Source organism: Diplotaxodon limnothrissa, linkage group LG9 (assembly GCF_057381915.1).
Source record: "Diplotaxodon limnothrissa isolate DT_005_m linkage group LG9, D_limnothrissa_male_GT1.1, whole genome shotgun sequence".
NCBI lineage: Eukaryota > Metazoa > Chordata > Actinopteri > Cichliformes > Cichlidae > Diplotaxodon > Diplotaxodon limnothrissa.
In genome coordinates this window covers 36,877,843-36,905,192 of record NC_140604.1, presented here as the reverse complement: position 1 = coordinate 36,905,192, position 27,350 = coordinate 36,877,843, and the positions used below count along the sequence as shown (strand labels likewise).

Sequence of the window (27,350 nt, the reverse complement as noted above, 5' to 3'; positions counted from 1 at the left end):
GAATCCACACCGTTGTTTTGATAGATTGTATTTTCTTTTATATATTGTAAGCAGAGCTGCATGGACTCCACACTGGGATGAGGAGAGGCCTGCTGTTGCTGAGTGACACTGATTTTGCTGCTGCACTTTGTCTTTTAGAAATAAATCCAGTTTCCAGCCAGTCTGTGTCTGTCGTCACAACGCAGTCAACCATTTGAAATCTGCTACACCAAGCTTGTAACATTATACCCAAGAGGGCCTGAGGCTGTAATTGCTGCCAAAGGTGCTTCAACAAAGTATATAGAATTTTGAGGTGAAAAAATGAATTTAATCACTTTTGGAATGTAAGATGACAAAATGTGCAAGTGAAGCACTGTGAATACTTTCTGGATACACTATGTTTTAAACTTGAAAGTCGTAAACACAGGTTTCCACACAGCCCCAAATCACCACTAAAAAGTTATTTGTGACTAAAAGTTGTGATTTATGAGGTTCAAAAGGCAAAAATTAAACTAACACCAGTGTTTTAAGTCGACAGTTTGGACTCTCCAGTCCAGTAGACAGCTGCTTCAGTCTTGAATCCTGCAGTTTACTTCCTGTCAGGTCAAGCTCCGTCAGGTGGGAGGGGTCAGACTTCAGGGCAGAGGCCACAACTTTGTAGTGAGTCTCTGACAGCCAACATTCAGAAAGTCTGAGATTGAAGAAACAATGGAAGTCAGGGATTTATCCTAAATACTAAGGACAGAAAACAAAAATGGCAATCACTGTAAATGGAAAGTTAAAAAAGTGCACTGTGGAGCACTCATAGCTGTTGAGTCATATTTATCTCATGGAAGACCAAAGTGAGTGGATGTCAACGGACACCTACCTACCCACTGTGGCCTCTCACGGTCATGTTTGTTAGTACATTAATAATAAAAAATACACATTATAAAGGATAAGTGGAAGAGAATGAATGGATGGAACATCATAAAGGTAATTGAGCTATAGAAGAATAAATACGTTATCCCACAATGAACAGCAATTAAAGGTACAGTGCCACAAGTGGCTGGTAAGGGCCTTATACTACAATAGAATAGAATAGAATAGAATAGAATAGCCAACTTATTATCATTTAGTGCATACACCGGTTACTGCAGGTTAGAACGAAATTTCAGTGCATTTATGTGCAATTAATAGCATGCACAGCAACTATGAAATCGTGATGAAAAACAAAGAAGAGTAAATAAGTTATGAAATAACGAAGTTTGTTAAAAATCAGTCAAAGGAAAGCAGACATTGTGAAGGATTTGTCTTGGGACACATGAGGCTGAGAGAATCTTTTTACTGTCATATGCTAAAAATACAATAAGTATTATATGCTGTCCCTTTCAGTGAAAATAAAGCAATCTAACTATTCACACAGACAGACACCATGTCCAGCTGGTTAGCCACAGGATCTCTGGTCGTCATTCTCAACCACCTTTGGGGATGTATCCCATTTTGAACTCAGAACTTGCCAAGCAAAGACTTCAAAGACCAAGTAAAGACTAAGGCCTCAGGTATGGGAAGCTTGCTATACTTCTTAGGCATCCCTGTCTTCATCACACCTTTCTGCAGCACTAGTAGTTGGCTAACTTCCCTTTGTGTTGCCTTTATCTTGGCCTCTAGTCTCTTACTCCATGGAGGGTACCGCTCGTTGTGGCTGTTGATCTTGTAGCCAAGCATCTCAGTGATCACTGCTGCCGTGGTGTAGATTAACTGGTTGGTTTTGGTGATGGTCGCTGTAGGATTTTTTAGTAGACCTTCAAAGGACACTTCCTACAGTCTTGGTAATCAGCCATGGAGGGCCCAGGTTTCCAGCTTAGTTATAATCCTGCTCTCACACTCAACACCTTCAATGCCCAGATGTTCTTGGGACTTGGTACCCAATCTCAGAGGGTGGGGATAATGACATCGCCCCGCTTACTTGACATCCTGGCTCCCCCTTGCCAGGTGTTAAAGATTCCATGGGTCCCACATACTCTTCATGTTATATCTTCCTATTCTCATTCCTTGACCCCTTTATGCTTACTTGTTCCAGTAGCCAGGACACCAGGACACCTGACATGTAACTTGTTAACCCAGACAATATCCAAGCCTGGCTTCAGTTATATATATCTCACACATATCCGAGATAGGCATGGGAATTAGAGGGGCCTAGCCTGGGGACCCTTACTGGATACATATGCTCTAGTCAAGAGTGCGACCCCCACTGCTTTATTTAATTATTTTTCTTAATCAGAATCAGAAAAAGAATACTTTATTTATCCCAAAGGATTTTAAAGGTTACAGCAGGCAGCTCGCTAATGGCGCATGCACACTTACAAAGGAACCTTCTGACCAAGCTTTACTCAAACATCACATTGGGAAGACATGTCAGAGAGGTAGGCTAATAGGAAAAAAACAACAAAAATACATAACATGAGGTCAGAAGAGAAGAAAAAAAAAACTCCACTAAGACTGAGCTCCTAATGGGAGAACAGTTTGAGAACAGAAACGGTGCGTTGGTGGTTCTTTGTGTCTGGGGGTGGGCGTCCGGGTACACACCGGCTCACTCCTTGGCGGCCGCTTATCGGGGCCTGGAGCCTGGGGCTCGCTCGGGCCACTTCGGAGGTGGGGTGCCCCCGGCCTCTCGGCCTGGGGCTCGGTCACTCAGGCACAGCTGGCTGCCGGCGGAGCTCACGGGTGCGTCACTGCAACTCCCCCTGGCTTCTGCTCCGCGGCTGCTGAGTGACCCCTCATCTGGGACTCTCCTCAGCTCTTACTGGGACAGTGGCGCGGCTGCCCCTCTGTTGGTCTTCCTTGGTCTCTTGTGTTCTGGGGGCCTCTGGATGTCTGGAGTTTTGATCTCCTCCATACCTGCTTCATACCCTGGAGGACGGGGCTGTGGCTCCCCACACTCCCTAGCAGATCGTTACATGGAGAAACCTTTGGAATGCAAGCATGCTGATCCACACAGGTATGCACACAGGTGTACCAACGGGTATTCACAGACGCGGACTACAGCTTTCTTGGCTGCTGCCTCAAAGCACATTGTGCGCTGTCTATCTTGCGTGCTGCACAATATCGTTTATTATTTAGTATCTACTGATATCTACTGCTAGCTAGTTTATTGTGATGCTGCCATTTTTTTTTAGTATGTTGCTCTTTGTTGTTTGCTTTCTCTTCTGTTTTTTTTCTCCATACAGGTGACCCAGGTGTTTTGTTTTCTTTGTTTGTTTGTTTGTTTGTTTTGTTTTTTCTTTCTTCCCCCCCTTCTCACCGTCTCTTCTCCCCTTTGGTTTTCTTTCTCTCCCTCTCTTTCTTTCATTCTTTCCCCCTGTCCTATCCCACAGTCATGTCTGTCCCGTTTGTAGCAACTGAAAATAAAATAAATTCATAATTATAATAAAGGTCAATCAAATGGACCAATATGGCAAGGCCATGATGATCCACTTGGTAAAATAAATCCGCTTGGCATCTTTCTTGGCCTTAAGACAACAATTCTGATGGCTAAAGATCCAAACGGGACACAAAAAAAAAAAAAAAAAAAAAAAGAGAACAGAAAAAAAACACCCCAGCACAAAAAGCACCTAACTGTCAATACACCATAGAAACACAAGACGGGCAACAGGGGTGGGTAAGGGTAAGAGACAGCCAGTGTAGACAGTGCATCCGGTCCTGCAGCATGTCTGCACTGGTCCAGTTGACCCGCCATCTGCCCCGGGAGGGAACCAAAGCATGGGAGGAGGCGTTAGATTCGGGGGAGTGGGGGTGATAGTGAGGGTGTATCAGTATCAGTGTACATGTTTTGTGCGTGTGCGTGTATCCCATGCTCAGCTGAGAGAAAGTGTCACCACGCCCGGTTAAGCGAAGGTCAACAGTCTCCAGTGGACCCAGGTGGCCTTGAAGGAGGTACAAAGAGTTCTGACAACAATCCTGTTTTCATGGAGAATTTTGTTGTTCTAGTCAGCTTCGACCATGGCAAGCCTTCAGCTGGCGCCACTGGGATAGTTGCATGAGCGAAGATGGTGAATGTTTGGGTTTAGTACGAACAACTGCATCCAATTTTTTACAGTTGGTCTAATGTCCATCACTGGTCCCCAATTCTCTCAATTCCCATTGTTCTTCTCCAAGATCTTATCCATATTGCATTCAAAACACAGTCTGAGTACTCACAGCCCTGCCAATCGTCTATCATGTTGGCCAGCCTTATGGGATTTTGAACAGCTGTAGCCGCTTCTTGTTCTTCAATAAGCCAGGTCCGAGCCAGCTCCAGTCAGCCAGAAATCTGTTATTGTGGTTCCGCATTGGTAGATGTCCTCCATCGAAAGTGTCACCAGACACACGACGCAACCGACCATTGAGTATCCGGCAGCAAACGTGTCTGCAGGACAATCGGACTCTCCCAAGCCCAGGAGAGTGTCAATTCTGTTACGGGACCAGTTGATCAAATCCATAATTATTTAGATTTTAGAGAACAACACTGAGAAACTCCTTCAGGGATATAGTTAGACTGGAACCCATCGCCAGATCGTCCTGTCTCAGGAAAACCAGGGCCATCACATATGTCCCCTTACATCCCGCCCATCACCTGTTTGACCCACTGGCCTTTGGTCAGCGCTTCCAGACTCACAAACAGCTTCTTCCCCTGGCTCATTCGGACTGTAAACAACACTACTAAAGAAAACTTCACAGAGCAAAGCACAACATTCAACTACTCGTTAGCCTCAAGACAAAAACAAAAAACATAACAAGTAATTTACAAAAACAAATTAATGGAAAGGCTGATCAATTCTAAAACAACATTCTTTGAACACATGAAAGTCAGATCAACCTCCAAGATAATGGATGGAAGAACAAAAGATGGAGCGGACACCTCTAAATGTCAAAAATGACACCACAACAGAACTGTCAGATAGAGCAGGGCGATATGGCCAAAAATATTTATCACGATATATATTTGACAATTTGCGATAATGATATAACTGACAATATAATTGATGCGAGACAAAATACAACTCCACAACTTTACTAGCGCAAAAAAAACCCCATCCATTTATTTTCACTTAAACAAGCAGCTGTTTTTTTTATGTGCATTAAAGCTATATAAAAATTTAACAGTGAAAATGCATATTCCTTGCTGAAAGTTTAACCAAAAGGCATTTCCAGTAGAAATGGGCTGACATATCCTGAGCATAACCATATATAATGTCCACTGAAGTTAAAAAGAGGTGCTTTGCTACATTAAACTGCAGTGTGCCAAATAAAAAAGGTCAAATATGTATTTTTCGGACCATAGGGTGCACGGGATTATAAGACACATTAAGCGAAACAAAGCAGTCAGATAAATCAAACTTTATTGAACTCATTCTTCTTGCTTCCTCCACTTCTGTACTATTGATTCATTAATGCTGTATTCTATCACAGCTGCTCTATTCCCATGTTGCAGTATATTAATGGCTAACTTCGTAATGTGGATGGATTATCTCAGTTGTTCTCCTGACTGAAGTTTGGTCCGTTTACAGCATCCTGCCGTGCAATTGCATTTGTCCCTAACCACCAGGAACCCTCACGTTAACTTTTATCGAGGGGAAAAGTGTTAGCGTTGATTCCTCCAGCTTCACTGTTTATGTTATGCTAACGTAGCTGTGTCGCTAGCGATCACGTAGCACATCATTATATACCAGCTAGCCCAACTTCAGTAACCCTACAAACGTCACTGCTGTTTAGTTTCCTGTCTTCATGTATGTTGGAAGTGATAGCAGAGCAGTACGTTTGAATTTTTTCAGAAATCTCTCAGTCAGAACATGCTTTATCATGCTTAGGTAACTAGCGAAACTAGCGAGCTAACTTCCGCTAGCTTCCTGCTAACTTCTAACTTCGTTAAATGTAATAAATTCTTTTTTCATGGATGCCTGGATGTAGAGCTGGGCGATAGAACGATAACGATATGTATCGCGATATAACTTTTACTCGATAGAGAAATTAAGCTATCGCGATAGACCTCGCCGCGCTTGTCCTCTTAAAAAAAAAAAAGGTCAGCCAATCCAAATTAAGTAGCGCAGAGCCGAACCAATCACAGCCGCAGCGTCACGTCGCGTGACTTGTTACGTACAGCACAAGTGCCAAGCCGCACGTGTGTTTGTTTGGGAAGCAGCCAGCGGGTAATGGAGCCAGCGCGTAATGGAGGAAATGAGTGTGCCGACTAGAAAAATCAACCGAGCGTGACCTTAAGAGAAAACAGATGATGGTTCCAATGCCGGAGAGATTGTCGAACGGAAGAGCCATAGAAGCTCCGTAGTGTGAAGGTATTTTGGCTATTTCAAGTCTGACAAAAAATAGAGTAGCGTGCACTGTAAATTGTGCCGAAAACAAGTCTGGAAATACAATAAACTGGTGCATGCGTCACACTGTGCGCCACGTTATTGTTTCGGTGAAATGAATTTCTACAATACTGTTACTGTTAATTCTACTCTCTGCAGTGTTTTAAATGCTTACATATATACACAGTTACTGTCCCTCCACACATACGACTCGGTTCTGCTTCTATGCCCCAGCTTTGTTTACTTTTTCCCACCGAGGCTTCTAGACTTCTGATTGGCCAACATTTCTGCACGGTTAGGAATCTAGCGCCACCTGCTGCTTTGGCATGTTCATAGCAGCGTTTTCCTTCATTTCTGCCTTTATGTGTGGACGGGATTATTTTTTAAAACGAAAACGGAAAATCTCAGTTTTCAAAAATACCCGTGTACGTGTGGACGTAGCCTCAGTCTCTGACTGGAAGCGCTGATTCGTCATTCGGCTTTTGTCAGACTAAAGTAACTGTTAAAACTGTTTGAAAAGATAAGCTATACAACAAGGAGAGATTGAGAATTTCCTTTTAGTTCTCAGTTTATTTGATATTGACAAAAGTTAGTCAGTTTTGTCTGTTCTTCTGTAAAACAAACTAAGATTTATTTTTAGAATTAATATTTTGTTTCTAAGTGGATTTGACAATTTAGTCTGTTTCGTTTGTTCCATTTTGAAACTTAAACGCTTTAGCAGCTGCCTTTTGTGTAGTTTGCAATATTTGCCTTTATTTATCTGAAAAAGTCTCATGTTCCTTAAGTACATCTACCCTGTTGAACTTATTATGAGAAATAAATATTTAAATCAAAACAAGCTGCTGATTATTTCACATTTTAGACAGTTTTTAGCTCTCTCAGCTCTCAGCGAAGGCGGTCGCACTTCTCCTCTCCTCCTCACCCTTATCTTCCCTGCTTGCCTCTATGTCCTCGTCTTGTCTTGCGTGCATTACTTTCCCTGGAACAGTCTCTCACTGTCGTTCTCTAAACCTAAAAGACAATTATGGATTTGATCAACTGGTCTCTGAGTGCTATTGACACCCTTTTCTCAACGAGAAGTCGGGGCTCGGGAGAGCCTGAGTGCCCTGGAGGGACTTTCCCTGCCGGTTACACGATGGACGGGTGGCAGAACTGGAGGACCGTGTGCCTGGCGGGACTGTCGATCGAGGACGCTGAAGATATCTACCTATTCGGAACCATGATAACAGGGTTCATGCTGATCGGCGTTGGCCTAGCCCTGCTTTATCAGAGAAATAAGAGAGCGGAACCGGCTGTTCAAACCCCCACATGGCTGCCCGCTGGATTCGAAGCGCCGGGACGAGGTGCGACCTCTCACAACGAACGTAATATGGTCAACACCTTGGAGACGCTTACTGCTGCTGTGAAGGCTCAAAACAACACCATTGAGCGTATGAGGGGAAACATCAGAGAGAGGCCTGCTCAAAATGACACCCTTGAGCGACAGTTGGAAAACATCGCGGAACGGATCACTGCAGTTGTGAAGTCTCAGAATCAAAAGACTGACAACACCTTGGAACTGAAGTTTGATACCATCATGGGGAGGCTCGCGGCTCTCCAACGCGAAGTTGAGGGACCAGTCTCAGAGTGCTAAAATTCGAGCTGCTCACAAAGGAGAAATCAACAATATTCAACATTCGGACACCACGGCGCCAGCTGCAGGCCCAAGGCTGGAGCCCACCAAAACAACTCCCTGATAACGACTGTGTGATGACTATTCTTCCCGTCCCATGAAGGCCACCTGGGTTGGCTGGCAGACTGTTTACTTAGCCTGATAGTGCGAAGGACACTGTCTCCGCTGAACTCTGGACACACACACACACACACTTACACTGACAAGCACTCACTCATCCCCCTCCCTTTCCAACGCCTTCGATGCTTGTGCCCTACCGGGGAAGATAGCAGTCAACTGGACCAGCGCAGATGCTGCAGGACCGGATGCGCTGTCTACGCCGGCTCTCTCTTACCCTTTACCCGCCCCTGTTGCTTGTCTCATGTTTCTATGGTGTATTGATAGTCATGTGCTTTTGTGCTGAGGTGTTTTTTCTGTTATCAAACTGTTCTCCCACCAGGAGCTCAGTCTGAGTGGAGTTTTTTTTTCTCCTCCTCTTACCTCATGTAGTGTATTTTCGTTGTTTTTTCCTATCAGCCTACCTTTCTGACATGTCTCCCCAATGTGATGTTTGTGTAAAGTTGGTCAGAAGGTTCCTTTGTGAGTGCGCATGCGCCATTAGCGTGCTGCCTGCTGTAACCCCTAATTTCCCTCGGGATGAATAAAGTATTCTGATTCTGATTCTGATTCTGATTTTAACTCTCAGTGATGCTGCAGTGTTCGTTTGACTTTGGAACCTGAAGGGAAAGGAGTTTAGGACCCAGATCACTCCCAGATTTACGAGCACCTTAGTCCGACAAATACGGCAATAACGACGGCCCGCTTGCGTGTTCTACAAAGAAAAATGTGCTTTGGTGGGTATCTGATGGACAAACACCAAATCACTTCCACATCACTGAAGTTTCACCATTTTTACAAACCAATTCTGGTTCATCCGTTTCACTCAATCGGCCATGTGCGTATGAAAACAAAGGCGCGTTTTACCCATATTCTATCGCGATATTTCATTTTCTTATCGTTGCCTAACATTGTATCGGTATTACCGTGAACGGTACAATATGGCCCAGCCCTACTGTCAGATGTACAGGAAGATATTACTCTCCCAGTCACTAACATGTACCAAAGCTTCACAAGACACATAGACAGTGATCTAAAATATTGTGTAAACTCAACAGACCCAGGAGGAATATAAAACCCGTTTATGTGAAGCCTATGCAGCTGCATGTCACGGCTGAAGAGCAAACCAAAGGCAGGAGGAAATCCATTCTATACTCCACAGGTTCAGATTTCAATTATTCCAAAGAGCTTTAACAAAATTCCTTATTTACCATTAAGAAAAGAAGATTTTGTATGAAAATGACCAAAAAAACCCTTTTCAACGTTTTTGTTGAAACTTCAAATTAAAGCTCAGAATCTGAAATTATCACACTATTTTCATTTTAAATAAATTTAGTGTGAAGAGAACAAACTATAAAGTTGTGTCACCATTCACATACTTCTAGACCTTAGAGTATATATCAGACAGCTGATGGCATCTTTACAGTTTTTAGGATGATATTAACATCTGGACTCACCGAGCCTTCCTGCAGTTTCTCACAGCCGGAATAAGCCTTAGTCTACCCTCCCATGATGTGTTGTATTCATCCAGGTCAAACTCATCCAGAACCTCCTCTGTCATCTGTAGCATGTAGGCCAGAGCTGAGCAGTGGATCTCAGAGAGTTTCTTCTCTGATCTGTTCTCTGACTTTAGGAAATCCAAGATTTCCTGATGTACTGAGAGGTCATTCATCTCCATCAGACAGTGGAAGATGTTGATGATTCTGTCAGGAGAAATAAACTTAGCTTTCATCTCCTTCAAGTTGTTAATGATTCTCTCAATAACTTCTGGACTGTTCTCTGTCTGACCCAGCAGACCACATAATATTATTTGGTTGGACTCCAGACATAGGCCATACAGGAAGCGGACAAACAGGTCCAGGTGGCCATTTTTACTCTGAAGAGATTTGTTTAGGCCCATGTGCAAAAAGTCAGCTACAGATGTGTAATACAAGTCTTCATCATAATCCTCATCATCATCTTCCTCCTCTTCATTCATTTCATCTTCCAGGAAGTCCTCCAGCACCTCCGTCTTCCTGTTAGTGAAACAGTGGAACATGTAGACAGCAGCCAGAAACTCCTGAATGCTCAGATGAACAAAGCAGTAGACTGGTTTCTGGAAGATCACACACTCTCTTTTGAAGATCTCTGTACAAACTCCTGAGTACACCGAGGCCTCTGTCACATCCAGACCACACTGCTCCAGGTCTTCTTGGTAGAACATGATGTTTCCTTTCTCCAGATGTTCAAACGCCAGCCTCCCCAGCTTCAGAAGAACTTCCCTGTCAGCCTCCGTCAGCTCCTGTGGACTCGTCTCATGTCCCTCGGGGTACTTGTTCTTCTTCCTCTTTGCCTGAACCAGCAGGAAGTGTGAGTACATGTCAGTCAGGGTCTTGGGCAGCTCTCCTCTCTGCTCTGTAGTCAACATGTGCTCCAGAACTGTAGCAGTGATCCAGCAGAAGACTGGGATTCTACACATGATGTGGAGGCTCCTGGATGTCTTCATGTGGGAGATGATTCTGCTGGACAGCTCTTCATCACTGAATCTCCTCCTGAAGTACTCCTCCTTCTGGGCGTCAGTGAAGCCTCGTACTTCTGTTAGCCTGTCAACACATGTAGGAGGGATCTGATTGGCTGCTGCAGGTCGGGAAGTTATCCAGACGAGAGCCGAGGGAAGCAGATTCCCCTGGATGAGGTTTGTCAGCAGCTGGCTGACTGATGACTTCTGTGTGACATCAGACAGCAGCTTCCTGTTGGTGAAATCCAATGAAAGTCTGCTTTCATCCAGGCCGTCAAAGATGAACAAAAGCTGAGAGACAGCCAGCTTCTCTGCTGTGACCTTCTGTAATGTTGGATGGAAAACATGGAGCAGCTCCAGAAGACTGTACTGCTCATCTCTGATCAGGTTCAGCTCCCTGAATGAAAGCAGAACCACCACACTGACATGTTGGTTCTCCAAGCCCTCTGCCCAGTCCAGAGTGAACTTCTGCACTGCAAAGGTTTTTCCAACACCAGCCACGCCGTTGGTCAGAACCACTCTGATGGGTCTCTGTTGGTCAGGTAAGGCTTTAAAGATGTCCTGGCACCTGATTGGAGCGTCATGGAGGGCGTCCATCTTGGAAGCTGTCTCCAGCTGCCTCACCTCATGTTGGGTATGAACCTCTTCAGTCTGTCCCTCTGTGATGTAAAGCTCAGTGTAGATCCTGTTGAGGAGGGTTCTACTTTCTGTTTCATCACTTCCTTCAGTCACACATTCACATCTCCTCCTCAGACTGATCTTATGTTTATCTAAAGCCTCCTGCAGATCAACATCTGCTGAAAGACATGATAATATTTAAGACCAAAAAGGAAGAAAACTTCAATGTTTGAAAAATCTATTAGTAGACAGATGTTCAATCTTACTATGTATACAGCTCCTCTGTCCAGTTGACTGCAGTCCATTGCTCGATCTTTCTCCATTATGGGGACAGGAGTCATCTTCTGTGTGTCCACAGCTAGTAGAAACGGGATGTTTCAGGACATCCTGACACAAAGCACACATAGGCAGCTGCTGACCCCCACCATCAGGACTCCTGTTATTGTCTCTGTGAAAATTCAGGAAAAATAAAAACTATGTCCAGATGAACAGAATCAAATTTTAGGGATTGGCTTACCTGGATGATGAGCATGCATCAGTATGTTTTATATAGTATTGCCAAATGTAATAATGCACTTTTATTTAATCTAAGATAGCACACATAAGCTCTGATGTATTTAAGTGATTCTCACAATAGTTACTATTCTTCAATCAGTCCAGGGCTGACTGGAAGCTCTTGGTGGCACTGTCACTTGGGGTTCGCTCTCTGCAGTAGAGTGTCACTTCCTGTTCCACCCACTGGGGTCAAACTCTTGTAATTGCCGATTCTGTTCTCAGACATGTGAAGCTAGAGACACCAGCAACCATAGACAATTGTCTTCCAGGGGCCAGAGCAGGCAACATTGAGGAAAATTTAAAACTGCTGGCTAAGGGTAAATGTAAATTCAGTAAAATTATGATTCACGGCGGCAGTAATGACACCTGGATGTGGGCTCCATAGATAATTGGCAAACCTTCTGGATGAAACCTGCTCTTGTTAGGAGAGACGGCATCCATCCCACTTTGGATGGAGCAGCTCTCATTTCTAGAAATATGGACAAATTTATTAAACCCACCATTTGATTGAACATGAAAAAAACAAAATCACAAAGAAAGAACAATACAGTATCCACATCTGAACCAAAGAGTAAAACAGTGAAATGTGGATTATTAGATTAGATTAGATTAGATTAGATGAAACTTTATTAGTCCCTCGGGTGGGTTCCTCCGGGAAATTCAGTTTCCAGTAGCAAAGCACCGAAAGAAGTTGCATGTTACAGATACATTAAGGGGAATGAGAGTAAGGATATAAGTATAAATACACCATATATACACATATACACATATATAGATACAGAATATACAATATGGATAAATAGGATTGCTCATTTGAGTGAGTATATTGCACAGTGATTATTGGACAGTCAAATATAAGAAAAAAGACAAAACAAAAACAAAAAACAAATATTGCAAATATTGCACAGTGTAGAGAAGCACCTACAGCTCAGTTGTTCCCGCCCTCCCTTGTCCCCCTGTCTCCCCTCCCTCTCCCCTCCAGTGAGGAGTTAAACAGTCTGATGGCGTGTGGGACAAAGGAGTTTTTAAGTCTGTTGGTTTTTGACTTTGGGAGAAGCAGCCTGTCGCTGAATAGGCTCCTCTGATTGTTTACGACCGTGTGCAGAGGATGCCCGGCATTGTTCATAATGTCAAATCCTTCCCAAATCAAAAACCCTGGATTAACGGAGATGTTCGCGCGGCACGGAACACCGCCTTTGCCTCCGCGAACACATCGGACTACAAACACGCACATTACCAACTCCGGAAGACGATCAAAGCAGCCAAACGTGAGTACAGGGACAGGGTGGAGCAACAGTTTGACAACCCTCGGAGTATGTGGCAGGGACTAAACACGATCACAGACTTTAGAGGGAAAACCAGCACACCGCAGACCACGGCCTCTCTGTGTGAGGATCTAAACGTATTCTACGCTAGATTCGACACAGCGAACACCATGAGACCGGACAGTGTGCGCACCGCGGATGACGTCAGTGCGCACACTGTGTCTGAGGAGGATGTGCGGAAGTGCTTCAGGAAGGCGAACGCACGCAAAGCTACTGGTCCGGACGGGATTCCCGGCCGCGTCCTCAGGTCATGCGCGGCTCAGCTGGCTGGAGTGTTCACGCACATCTTCAACCTTTCCCTCTCTCTGTCTGTAGTCCCAGCCTGCTTCAAAATGGCCACCATCGTCCCTGTACCCAAATCCTCCACCATCTCCTCATTGAACGACTGGCGACCTGTAGCCCTGACCCCCATCGTTAGCAAATGCTTCGAGAAGCTGGTCAGGGACTTCATCTGCTCTGCACTACCCGACTCACTGGACCCTCTACAGTTTGCATACCGCCACAACAGGTCCACTGATGATGCCATAGCCCTGACACTACACACTACCCTGTCACACCTGGAGAAGAGAGACACGTATGTGAGGATGCTGTTTGTAGATTACAGCTCAGCATTCAATACCATCGTTCCCTCAAAGCTGGACAGGAAACTGCAGGATCTAGGACTGAGCAGCTCCCTCTGCAGCTGGATCCTTAGCTTCCTGTCTGACAGACGCCAGGTGGTCAGACTGGGCAGCATCACCTCATCCCCCATCACACTGAACACTGGTGCTCCACAGGGGTGTGTACTGAGCCCTCTCCTGTACTCACTCTACACCTACGACTGCACAGCCACTAACAGCTCCAACATCATTGTGAAGTTTGCGGATGACACTACAGTGGTGGGTCTTATCACCAACGGTGATGAGACGGCTTACAGGGAGGAGGTCAGCGCCCTGACCCACTGGTGTCAAGACAACCATCTCACCCTCAACGTCGCAAAGACAAAGGAGTTGATAGTGGACTTCCGGAGGTGCAGAGAAGTACACACCCCCATCACCATCAACGGCGCTGCTGTGGAGAGAGTGAGCAGCTTCCGGTTCCTTGGTGTACATCTGGCTGAGGATCTTACGTGGTCAGTACACACAAACAAAACAGTGAAGAAGGCGCAGCAGCGCCTCTTCTTTCTCAGGAGACTGAAAAGATTCGGCATGAGCCCCCGCATCCTCAGGACCTTCTATCACTGTGCCATTGAGAGCATCCTCACTGGATGCATCACCACCTGGTATGGCAACAGCACCGCCTACAACTGCAAAGCTCTCCAGCGAGTAGTGCGGTGCTCTGAACGGATAATTGGAGGTGAGCTCCCTCCCTCCAAGACATCTACAGGAAGCGCTGCCTGAGGAAAGCGGGGAGGATCATCAAGGACTCCAGTCACCCCAGCCATAAACTGTTCAGACTGCTTCCATCAGGAAGGAGGTTCTGCAGCATCCGGTCCCGTACCAGCAGACTGAGAGACAGCTTTTTCCATCAGGCCATCAGACTGCTGAACACGTCATAGACACCTCAGCTTCACTACTGGAACTTCAACATTATGCACTCCACACTGTATATAAATGCCACTTGTTTTGCACATATTCAACTCTGTATATTTTATATATTTTATTATTATTATTATTATTATTATTATTATTATTTATTTTAATTTTTTTTTACTATTTAATTTGTAAAAATGTGTATACACACACACACACACACACACACACACACACGTAGGAAAATATTTAGTATACACATCCAGAAATGCATACACTAATATATATTGTACATATATTTATTAGTTTCAGGTTGGCCATTCTTGTATTTTGCTCGTTTGTGTTGTTGTGTTTGCACATCTCTGTTGCTTGTGGGGCTCGCACACAAGAATTTCACTCGCATGTGCTGTGCCAGTGTGCCTGCACATGTGATGTGACAATAAAAGTGATTTGATTTGATTTGATTTGATTAATGTCCATCAGTTTCTTTAAGGTCCTCTTCTCTGCCACTGTCACCAGAGTGTCCAGCTTCATGCCGACCACAGAGCCAGCCTTCCTGATCAGTCTCTCCAGCCTGCATGAGTCCTTCTTTGCTGTGCTGCTCCCCCAGCACACCACAGCATAGAAAAGTACTCCAGCAACCACTGACTGGTAAAACATCCTCAGGAGCTTCCTGCAGATGTTGAAAGACCTCGGCCTCCTGAGGAAGTACAGTTGGCTTTGGCCTTTTTTATACAGGTGCTGCGTGTTGCATGACCAGTCCAGTTTGTTGTCCACCCACAGCCCGAGGTACTTGTATGTGTTGACCACCTCCACCTCCTCTCCCTCTATCTGAACTGGCAGTGGACCTAGGGCTGCTCGATTATGGCAAAAATGATAATCACGATTATTTTCACTGAAATTGAGATCACGATTATTTGACGATATTTATTTAACCCTTTAAGATCTACCATAGAACCAAGTCCGCCAGAGCTTATAATATTTTTTTTACATGCTGTAGTGCCATTTGTGGGAGCATTTCAAGTTGCTATACATCAATACAACTGTTATAGCCCATATTTTAAAAATGTGTATGTATTAAGTCCATAGTAACTACATTAATTGCAAAAAAGTGCAATAAACTACAAAAAAATTGAAAATCGTTTTTGTTTTTTTTACATATATTTCTACTTGGAGAAATTTAAGAGGCTTATCCCTCAAAACTTTAAATACAAAAAAGTTGCAAAAAATAGTTTACAACAACAGGAAATTTATTTTGAGTGTCTTCATAGTTTTATTTTTGGAGATACAGCAATTTTTATATACACTGCAGGAAAAACAAAAAAACAATCCTATGATGCAAATTTGCAAAGAATGTGCATGTGCATCAAAATAAACTATTTCCAGCAGTGCAATTCGAGTTCTAAGGCCTACAAGTAAAAAACTACATTTTCCGCAAAAATGACGTCACTTGCGATAGTTCGCGTTGACGTCTTTTTCAATGTGGGAAGTGTTATGAACAGCTGATTGGATCGGCAAAGCGTGTTTCTGGAATATTATGTTTTTGTTCCTGCAAGCGCTTTTTATGCAATTTTTGCAAAGCTATATGTGGAAGGAAACCGTGACCTAGGATAAGCTGATGGCATAAGATGTAAGTACAACTCCTCTGGTTTCATATGGAAAAAAATTTATTGTGCTAGCTTAGCGGTTCAGGTTCTACAGGGATTTAAAAATAGTTATACAAAACGAGCATGCTGCTCTGACCGGCTTTAAAGGGTTAACAATAACAATGTATTGAATAATTACTTTAAAAAATAATATAAAATAGTGTGCAAATACTGATAACAGTGCAAATGTTTGCAATAAAAGAAAGAAAGAAAGAAAGAAATATTGTACTATTCTTAGTTAGCGTATTGTCTGTCTTGTCTTAATGTTGGTTTAAAATGGAGCACTGTAACAAAAAATAATTTCCCCCAGGGATCAATAAAGTATTCTGATTCTGATTCTGATTCTGATGATTCTGAAATGAAAAATGTAAACTTTGCAGTGTTGCTCTGTGGTGCAGCTACGACACCATAGCAAAGTTTACACACTGTGTCTACTTGATCCACGTCTGACTCCGCGAACCCATAATGTTTCCACACCACTGAAGTTTTTTTTTTTTTTTACCTCTCTTTTCAACCAACGGCAGTCCACTCCTCTCCAAATAACTTCTGCTTAGCTTTCCGAGCTTCCCTCGGGTCCTCTTAATTGTTGTGACGCGTGTTCAAAATGCAGAGCAGTGCGCTTGATTTGCCACACGGAGCAGCGCGAGAGTAAAGCATGAGGGAGGGGCTAATAATCGGCTCAGTCATTTTTAATGATCGTTGAAAGCCCAGATCGTAATCGTGATTAAAATTCGATTAATTGAGCAGCCCTAAGTGGACCTGGTCTGGACCTCCCGAAATCCACAACCAGTTCCTTGGTCTTTGAAGTGTTGAGTTGCAGGTGGTTTGTGTGACTCCATGTGACAAAGTTCCTCACCAGGCTCCTGTACTCCTCTTCCTGGTCATCCCAGATGATGGGGTCCACCTGCATCCTGTTTAGTTTCTCCTGGAGCAGACAGGGCCGGAGGATTCTGCCTGGATGATATCAAGGAACCAGGCTCCACGGCGCCAAAACAGCAGAGACTAGCAATGTGGGAGAGGGCCGGCGCAGATCGCCGCAGACAGGGAGTGGACCAGCGGCGGATAAGAGAGAAGCTACGGAGCTTCCATCGGGCCCCACCGGGGAGCATCCGACTCTTGTGACTGAAATCAAGAGGGTCATTACGTCTCCACTGGAGCTTTAAAGTGAGGCATCCTGCTCTCATGCAGAGAGGAGGACTTCATATTACTCCTTAGTAAATCTACCAAGAATTTGAAAACTGTTTTGCTCAGGATTGTATAAGCTGAATTCTATATTTAAGAATTAAATATTTTATTGTTACTATTTCAACCAGTTCATCAAGCACTCCAATTATGAGCCTGCCTAAAGTGATTATTTTACTTTTATTTTTACCTGAGAAGGAATACACTTAGGCTTTTTACTTCTCAAATGACATGTGTTCCTCTGCTCTCCATGTATTCTGTGAAGAGTCTTTTTGCAATTACTCCCTGAGCTTGTTAAAGAAGGAACTTTATACCGGTTGGGTAACCCTGGCTTCAAAGAAGGATACTGGTGCTGGGTATTTTCCCTGACACTGATGAGAGGCCCTCGACTGGCACGAGGATTTCCTCTCAACTTGAGGTTTCACCTGAACTTTGGATTTGGAAGTCTTTGGTTTTGTTTTTTCGGTTTACTTGTTCATTGTTCTTGTTCATTTTCTGGTTAGCATGGGTGATGTTGCACAAAGGTACACAGACTGAAAAAGTTATATGCATCATCAGGAAAATAAAATAATGACGCTAAATGTAAAAGGGCTACATAATCCGATTAAAAGGAGTAAAATAATAGCTAAAATGAAACGTGAGAAGCTGCAGGTAATCTTTTGGCAGGAGACACATCTATCTTCTTTAGAACATGAAAAATTAAAAAATTTGGTTTCCAAACTACCTATTACTTGTCTCATAAATCAGGCCACAAAAGAGGAGTAGCCATACTGATCCCCAATGCTGTTAACTTTGAATTCTATTTAGAGGTAAAGGACAAAGAAGGGAGGTTCATTTTGGAAAAGGGTAAATTAGAAGAGGAGGAAGTAACATTATTCAATGTATATGCCCCGCCAGGAAGCTCCAAATCTTTTTATGAGAAGTTATTCGATTTAGTGGTCTTGAAAACACGAGGAGTTCTTATTTTTGGTGGCGACCTTAATGTTCAACTCCAACCAAAACTGGATGCATCCAACCACCGGCAAAAGAAAAGTTCGAATGCCATTAGGGTCCAACATGCTTACAGAACTGGGTTTGATTGATTTGTGGAGAGCCTCTCATCCAGGTGAAAAACAATTTACCGTAATTGTCGGGCTATAAGCCGCTACTTTTTGCACAAGCTTTGAACCCTGCGGCTTTTAGTCAGGTGCGGCTTTTCTATGGATTATCCATGATTTTTGTCATATCGTAAGACGATTTGTTTTGTTTGTTCCGCTGTTGTACGGCACTACGTTGCCTGGCGGAAGGGCATGTGATCAGACACACAGTATCGGGGTTCAAGAGTGGTATGTTGGTCACATGTCCATCCGCCAGGCAACATAGTGCCGTACAAGTAGCGCGAAAAACAAACTTCAAAGTAGCGCCACGCGTTCAGCGGGAGGCGTGGATGACGAGCGGCAATAAACTTGCGAAAAGCAAGTTATGCTCAACTCCACCGGTGGAATCTGACAGCGTGGAAAAGTGTGAAAACATTCATGATCACCAACGGATTTCGAAGGGCTGGACTGCTGCATGATGGAGAGGACACCGCCACGGCCCTTCTGAGGGTGTTCGACTCTGACACTGACAACGAGGATTTGTTTGGTTTTGAAAGTGACAACGAAGGAAAGAAGCTGAGAGTGGATGACGAAGCCATCCTGAGCCTGTTCGTATCCGACACTGGAGAAGAGGACTTTGGTGGTTTTAGTGCGCAGGAAGATGGTGGTGAATGACTGACTTTTCTTCTTGTTAAAGCCGTGTCACTGCACCTGAGCCTAAAAGGTAGTCCAAATCTATTTTTCCGGTGTGCTGTAGGTTATTGTTATGTACTACATTTGTTACTCATTTATGAAGCACAGTACATGTTTCGTACTTGTAATTACCGCTACTTGTACATATACCTAAAAAGTTGTGCAAATATGTACCCATAACTTGTTTTTCAAAATATTAATAAAAGGGGTGTGTCTCCAAACAGCCATCTCTTTCCTGACAATTCCCTTTGTGCATATTCTCTTACATATGATAAGTCAACATTGAAACACCTGCGGCTTTTAGTCAGGTGCGGCTAATGTATGTACAAAACAGGATTTTCCCCTGATTTTAGCTTGTGCGGCTAATATTCAGGTGCGCTTTGTAGTCCCGGAAATACGGTACCTATTATTTTGCTCACTGTTCTGTATATACTCGAATTGACTACTTTTACCTCTCTGGGGACATCTCAGGCCCTCCAAGGTTTGGAGGCCTATCTCCCCCTACCACCACTTCCCCTGCCAGTGGCGGACTCCCTCAGACATCGGTGCGTTGGTGGTTCTTTGTGTCCGGGGATGGGCGTCCAGGTACACACCGGCTCACTCCTTGGCGGCCGCTTATCGGGGCCTGGAGCCTGGGGCTCGCTCGGGCCACTTCGGAGGTGGGGTGCCCCCGGCCTCTCGGCCTGGCGCTCGGTCACTCAGGCACGGCTGGCTGCCGGCGGAGCTCACGGGCCCGTCACTGCAACCCCCCCTGGCTTCTGCTCCGCGGCTGCTGAGTGACCCCTCATCTGGGACTCTCCTCAGCTCTTTCTGGGACAGTGGCGCGGCTGCCCCTCTGTTGGTCTTCCTTGGTCTCTTGTGTTCTGGGGGCCTCTGGATGTCTGGAGTTTTGATCTCCTCCATACCTGCTTCATGCCCTGGAGGACGGGGCTGTGGCTCCCCACACCCTCTAGCAGATCATTACATGAAGGAACCTTTTAAAAACAAGCGCGTCCATGCTCACAGGTGTACACACGGGTGATCACACCCACAAACTACACCCTTTTTGGCTCCTACCTCAAAGCACACTGTGTTCTGTTGATCTTATGTGCTGCACAATAATGTTTAATATTTAGTATTTACTGTCATATTCCCATATATCATTGTGATGTTGTTTATTCTATTACTCTTGTTCTCTTCTGCTTGTTTTCTTTTTTCTTTCTCAGCAGGTGATCCAGGTGATTGATAGATGCATTTTTTTTTCTTTTTCTTTTTTTTTTCTGCCCGTTCTGTTGGTTTTTGTCTTTTGCCCTTCTCCCCTGTCCCTCTTCTCAGCTGTTTCTCTTTCCCTCTTTCTTTCTCCCCTTCTTTCCCCCAGTCAAGTCTGTCCCGTATTCAGTAAGTGAAAATAAAATAAACAATAAAAGGTGAATCAAATGGACCATTACGGCAAGGCTGGGATGGTCAATTTGGTAAAGTAAATCCGTTGGGCATCTTTCTTTACCTTTAGACAACAATTCTGATGGCAAAAGAGCCAAACGGGACAGGCCAAAAAAAAAAAAAAAAGAAAAAAAAAAAGAATTGACTACTTTTTTATGTATAAATCATACTGGCATAAGGTTGAAGATTGTAAAATAGTGGTCAGAGATTTATCTGATCATTCACGTGTGTACCTAACCCTGCACCGTACTCGGACTAAACAACGGAAAAATACACTTTGGAGACTCAACACCAGTATTTTGAATGAGAAATCAGTACTAACACAAATCCAACAGGAATTTGTGCGTATATCTCCATTTTTTGGATGGGAAATTGCTCGGCTTACTACCGTTAGAGGGACACACAGCTGGCGAAATAATGTTTGAGAAGATTTCAGCTCTTTTTGAGGAAAATGGTCTGGATATGAAGCGTGTCTGTATACTTGTGACGGAGGAGGCTTCATCCATGGCAGGAAAAGTGAGTGGTCAGCGAAATATTTATTTTAATTTGAAAGGGAATTATCAAAATGTTTTTTTGTTATTATTATTATTTCAAATGTGCAAAAAATAGTTCAGTTATAGCTCCCTTTTTTTTAAATGGACCTTTTGGTGTGCATTTGTGATTTACAGGGGAAAAAGAATAAAAAAATTACTTGTTTTTCAGTACAGTTGTGTGGGTTTGAAATTGATCATGATCTGCTGCTTACTGGCTTCAAAAAAAAAATATCTGGCCCAGATAAATTCCTCGGTTTGAAAATCTGGCCCAACTAACTTCGTAGTTGAATAGCCATGATATAGGCCAATATCCGTCCTTAATGTGGACTATAAATTATTTGCTTCAATATTATCTAAGAGACTGGAATCAATTATTCCGGAGCTGATAGACTTAGATCAGACAGGCTTTGTTTCAAATAGACAGACTCAAGATAACTTAAGGAGAACATTACAAGTGATGAACCACATAACATAGGAAATATTAGTGCAATGTTGATTAGCTTAGATGCCGAAAAGGCTTTTGACTTGGTGGGTTGGGAATATCTATTTAGGGTACTAGCAAGAGATGGCTTCATTAAATGCCTATGTTGGAGAGGCTGTGGCTCGCCCATGGCAAACCATTTCCATGTCTTCTGGGCCTGCCCAAGAATCCAGCCATATTGGGGGGAGGTGGCCATTGAGATAAACAAAATAATCAGGATAAAAATGGACTATTCATTTGTTACCTTGTATCTTGGCAAGATACCTAAGACACTTCCACATAAAGATAATTATTTATTGAAAATACTTTTGGCTAGCAGCAGAAAGGCCATAACCCGAAGATGGCTAAAGGCCAATCTTCCAACTCTGGCCCAGTGGCATGGGATAGTGAAAGAAATTTTTGGAATGGAGAGGCTTACGTTTGTCCTTAGACTGGAGCTGGAGAAATTCAAGAAGCTCTGGGAAAAATGGATTGTGTATACCCTTTGTACGGAATAATTATAAATGACTGTATTCTCATACTGTAAATAAATAAACAGAAAGTAAAAAAAAACAAACTTAAATACTGATCCGTATGTGTAGGTTTACGGTACATATCAGCTTTTAGATGTCCCCCATTACTGATGGAAATCTCACAGTCTAAGAAGGCTAACCTGACACTTTTCATATCCTCCCTGGTGAATTTGATGTGTCGGTCAACCCTGAAATGTGGTACGTCCTGAGATTTGATTTTCAGCCAGGTGTCATCCACAAATCTGAACCAATGGCTTGGTGGTGTTCCAGGGTGGGATAGCAAAGCCCTCTTTTCCACTTCTTCCATGTACAAGTTGGCCCCAACGTTATGCCCTTGTATATGGAATATGTGGAATTAAGACACAGTTCCAAAAGCAAACACACTTGGTCGATGCTGAGAGTGGTCCTGTTGCTGAGATTGGGGTCATCCAGTAATCTCTTACTAACTCCCTCCAACGCGGAAGTGAAGAGAGATGTAACGTCGTACGAGACCATGGTTTCATGTGCCTCCATGACATCTCTCACCTTCTCAACAAAATCCAAAGTGTTCTGGATGTGGTGCTCAGAGCTGCCCACCCACGGGTTGAGGATCGAAGCCAGAAAGCCATTGTTTCCTCTTAGAGATGTTATAGGTGACTAAGTTGATCATACAGACAATCGGGCTTAAAGGTATATGTATATATGTAGATATATATGTATCGTCGGTAAACCATACAAACTTGGTGTAGCTTCCCCTGCGTATAACCTGTGGTATGAGATCAATCAATAGGATTGTCTTGTTCTAACTGCTTCAGACAGTCTATCACCCTCTTCCTGTAACCACTTCCTGGGTCTCGTTTCAGGGGCTCTTAAGTATTTTTGTCTCTGAGCAGTGACAACGTTTTCTCATGATAGTCTTTCTGGTTTACGCACACCGCATGGGTGTAATTAGTTGCTGATTGCATATTATTTTCAACATTTTCCATAGTTACCGACTCTGTCACGGTTCTGGGTCCGTTGGACCCAGTATTTTGAGTTTATTATATTTCGGTTTAATTCTGCTTCATGGATTGTTTTCTTATTCTCGTAGTGATGATGATTATTATTAGTTTCTTGTTTCTGTTTATCCGTGCTTAAGGATTTGTTCTCAGTTATATCTCACGTTTAGTTTAGTTCAGGTTCCATGTGTCATTCTGTCTGTCTGTCTCTCAGTGTAAAGTCTGCATGCTTGTTTAGTAATTCATGTTTCCTGGTTTATTGTGAAAGTCTTTGTCTTATGTTAGTGTGTGCAGCTTGGTTCCCCCCGTCTCGTTAACCCTGATCTCTCCCAGCTGTGTCTCCCTCCTGTTGCCCATTCGCTGATTACCACCATGTGTATATTAGCCCTGTGTTTTCCTGTGCTCAGTGTCGCGTCGTACCCTCAGATCCTGCCTGTGTGTTCCAGTTAGTGTTTTCATGTTTGGTTTCTGATTTGTTGGTGCCAGCAATAAAGCTGTGGTTTTCAGTTATATTTCCGTCTGAGAGTCCTGCACTTGGATCCACATCTCCACCTGCCCGCACACAGAGCCCTGACAGACTCGGGTTTTTACAAATGTTCAGGATGTTGACAATTAATACAGGATAATACAGAGAGGCTTATGATGAAATTCACTTGTCAAATTCAGTCTGAACTTTCTGATTTGGACTTGAACAGCAGGATCAATGCCTTTTCTCTAAGCAGTGCCAGAAGAAAGTAAATGCTTTAGGTTGAACTTTTTTCGCTGCAGTTAAATTTTGATTAATATGTTCATATTGTAATTTACAGTATGAAATTCATATGTTCTGTTTTTGGAAGCCACTTTGCTTTTCTGTTTGACTAAATTCTACTTTCTTAGGACAGGCGTTTGCAACCCTAACGCTCGTGTGAATACATAAGTGCTTCTGCAGCCATGACAAAAAGGGTTTCAAATTTCCATCACTGCTAATAGCAGCTGCAGCCAGAAAATACCTTTGACCCCACAGAATCAGTCATTGAACCTTTTTTTTTTCTTTTTTTTTTCACAAAACGACAAAAGATGATGTATGCACAGTGTTTGGGAGTAACGGAATGCATCAACCGGCGTTACGTATTTAGAATGCAAAATATGAGTAACTGTATTCCATTACAGTTACCATTTTAAAAGGTGCTATTCAGAATACAGTTCCTTTGTTGAAATAAATGGATTACACAGCAGTCTTTTCCTGTTTCATATGTTAGGCTATACCCTCTCTAGTTTTGGTAATTCCACACCAGTGGAAACCCAAACAAAACACACATTAAGAGGCTCTAATGCCCGTGTCTCAATCTAACAGCCCATGTCACCTCTAATTGCGGCCACATAATGATGTGAAGAAATTTTTTTTTTAAATTATTATTCAAAAAATGATTTAATATGAAGGCAATAGCAGAGTGTTACAAGCATCGTCCTAAAGAATGTAGCCTGATGGGCAGTGTAGTCCGTGCTGCAGGGAGAATGGACTGCCATACCCGTTATGTGTCTGTGAGCGAGGGGGAGAAAAATCTTGTTTTTCCTCTGAAACAATAAGCTCTGTTGGAGCAGCCTTTCAACGCCTCTCTCTGTCTCTCGCTAGCAAAGTTGACCCAGACAACAAAGCAAAGCTAGTTTTCAGCTACGAGCCCGACAAGAACCCGACATATTAGCCAGAGGTCCCTTTACTATGGTTCGGAGCTGCGGACCTGTTTTATATACGCACGGAATAGTTTTCTATACTTTCTGTGAAGTGCAGCCTTACCTAATGTCCACCCTACTGTTACTCATTTATATTAAGATTTAAACATCTAGTTGGTATTGGTATGGCGACTAACCTTCAGTAATAGTAATAAATCACACAGCAATAGGACATTCATGTAGTTGTAAAAAGCATGATAATATATGAAATAATCCAAAGTATTCAGAATACGTTACAAAAGACATTTTGGGGCATGTAATCTGTAATCTGTAGTGGAATACATTTTTAAAGTAACCTTCCGAACACTGTGTACGCAGAGAGAGAGAGAGAGGGTGAGTGTGTGTGTGTGTGTGTGTGTGTGTGTGTATCAAAAACACTTACTTTGGTTCAGCACTGAAGTATGGAGGTTCTTCTTTGGAACAATCACTCTTCACTGCAACATAGCTGCATCCTGGAAACTCTGCTGGTCCCTCCTCTTTCTTCACATCATTTATTTTCATCTTCCCTGAGTCAGCCTGAGAGGGAAACCGACTGTGAGTGCCAAACAGAAAGTCTCTGATGCTAACAGGTGGGGCTCTGTGATTGGTCCACTTGAAGTGACTGAACCAATGAATAAAGAGCAGGGTTTGTTTATCTTCACCCAACAGCTGCCTGTCTCCTGTCCAATCACTGATGCAGGATTCCTCAGCCCACTGAGATCTTTGTGAATACAGAAACTGTCATCTGTTTCACTAAACAAGTTTTAGCCCCTCCCCTTTTTTAGAAAGCTTTCTTCTAATTGGCTGATCTCACAGAGGGGTTAAACACAAAGTGCACTGACGATATACGTCTGTCGCCTCTGCGTGACACTAAACATATGAAAGACTGTGAGTCTGTAAAGCAGTCTGATCTTTGAGCTCACAGGCAATCCTGGGTTTTCTTACTGATTACGTATAACACTGAGCTCCTTATTAGAAGCTCTGGACATGTTTGATATGAACAGAAAACAGGAGAAGAACAGATCCACAGAGACTCACAGTCAAGTTTGATGTTGGTGCCAGGAGCTGACGACATCACTGATAAAAATCTGCTGTTAAACATGAGCGAAGGAGGGGTGTGATATCGACGGGGGTGTGTGTGTGTGTGTGTGTGTGTGTGTGTGTGTGTGAAATAAAAAGAAAGCTGAGAAAACACTAACCTGCATCCTCTAAGCTCATGTGGCAGCTCCCTTTATTTCCAGGAAGTGATTCAAACATGTGTTCAAACAGTTAGAGCATGGGGGAGGGGCCATCAACAGCAGGAGGAGGCGGAGGTAACCAGGCAGTGTTTGTATTAGTGGCACAGACACACTCGAGCATTCCTTCAAAGGCTGACGGTTATCAATAAAATGCAGACTTATTTTACTTACTTTTATTCACCCACTCGTATAACCAAACACCAACAAAGTACAAAACATGGAAATAAACACATTAAACCTCATCTTTATATAAATTAGTATAAACAATTTGTGATCATTTGCATAATGAATGCATATTTGTTTCATGAGTACCATCACCACAGGAGAAGAAGAATGGAAAGGCATTAAAGAAGAAAAAAAATAATAGAAAGTACACAAAAAAGATGTACACGCCCTGTACTACCATTGTTTTTGTCAATGGTGACCATTCATCCATAAATCTGTTTAGCAGTAATTTTTCCCATAATTCCCAATCTTCCCTCAACGTCTCCAACAAACAGCACCGAGCAGGGCAGAGATGATAGAGACACATAACAAAACGTACCTCAACGTTTATAAAATATATACACTTCACGCAACAAACACAGCAGTACTGTTCATCCAAAATACTTTACCTGTTCATCTGTTTAGAGGCAGTCACCCTCTACAAAGTAGGCAATAGAAAGAACATATGTCTTTGTATTTTCCATCTTTTCTACAGATATTAAAAAGTTTGTACAGAGTGTCTGTACCTTTGCCAACTCTGCTCTGATGAAATTTCAGATTAATTTTTCAGATGTGACAGTGGGATTGTGAAAAAACCTTGGATATCAATGAAGCTCCGCCTCCTACAGTTTCCTGTACTTCAGGTTAGTCGAACAGAGCGCCTGTTGCTTGTTGAGGAGTCATCAAGATCAGGTATGTAAAGAAGAGTTTTTTTCATTGTCATCAGAGAGTTTTATGCTAACAGTCACAGTTAACATTTGAAAAGACAAATGTTCATTTACATTGAACTTGTTTTCATAATCTAGCTGAATAGATGTTCATTTTCATGGTTCAACTGTAGAACATGTCCTTTAGTGTTGGTGAAAGATGTTTGGGATGAAGATTAGAGGACATAACATTAAACTGAAGCTATAAAATCCTAACATGTGAAAAAGTATATATCATGTGTGTAAGAACACTTATCGAGACATTATACTTTGTAAGTATTTCAAAATCTGCCATGAAACTGTTGGAAAAACCACAAAAGTGTATTAAAAAAAAGTATTTATATAGTCTTTTTTTTTTCTTGCCTGTTCCGTTTGGCTCTTTTGCATCAGAATTATTGTCTAAAGGCGAAGAAA

The 27,350-nt window shown here is 43.0% G+C and overlaps 1 protein-coding gene across 2 annotated transcripts in view; it reads right to left on the bottom strand.

Moving 5' to 3' along the window:
• The window catches only part of LOC146626068 (protein NLRC3-like), a 32,784-nt gene extending 6,761 nt beyond the window's left edge, over positions 1-26,023 (bottom strand). Inside the window, exons 1-5 of one of the 2 annotated variants that reach the window (XM_085363153.1) lie at positions 25,987-26,023; positions 25,191-25,324; positions 11,455-11,636; positions 9,531-11,367; positions 497-670 (exon numbers count right to left, since the gene is read on the bottom strand). In XM_085363153.1, the coding sequence (XP_085219279.1) occupies positions 497-670; positions 9,531-11,367; positions 11,455-11,636; positions 25,191-25,324; positions 25,987-25,992 (2,333 nt within the window). In that variant the 5' untranslated portion in view covers positions 25,993-26,023. The remainder of the gene's footprint in view (positions 1-496; positions 671-9,530; positions 11,368-11,454; positions 11,637-25,190; positions 25,325-25,986) is intronic. The other variant, XM_085363154.1, reaches the window with a different exon arrangement.
• Positions 26,024-27,350: the final 1,327 nt, after the last annotated feature.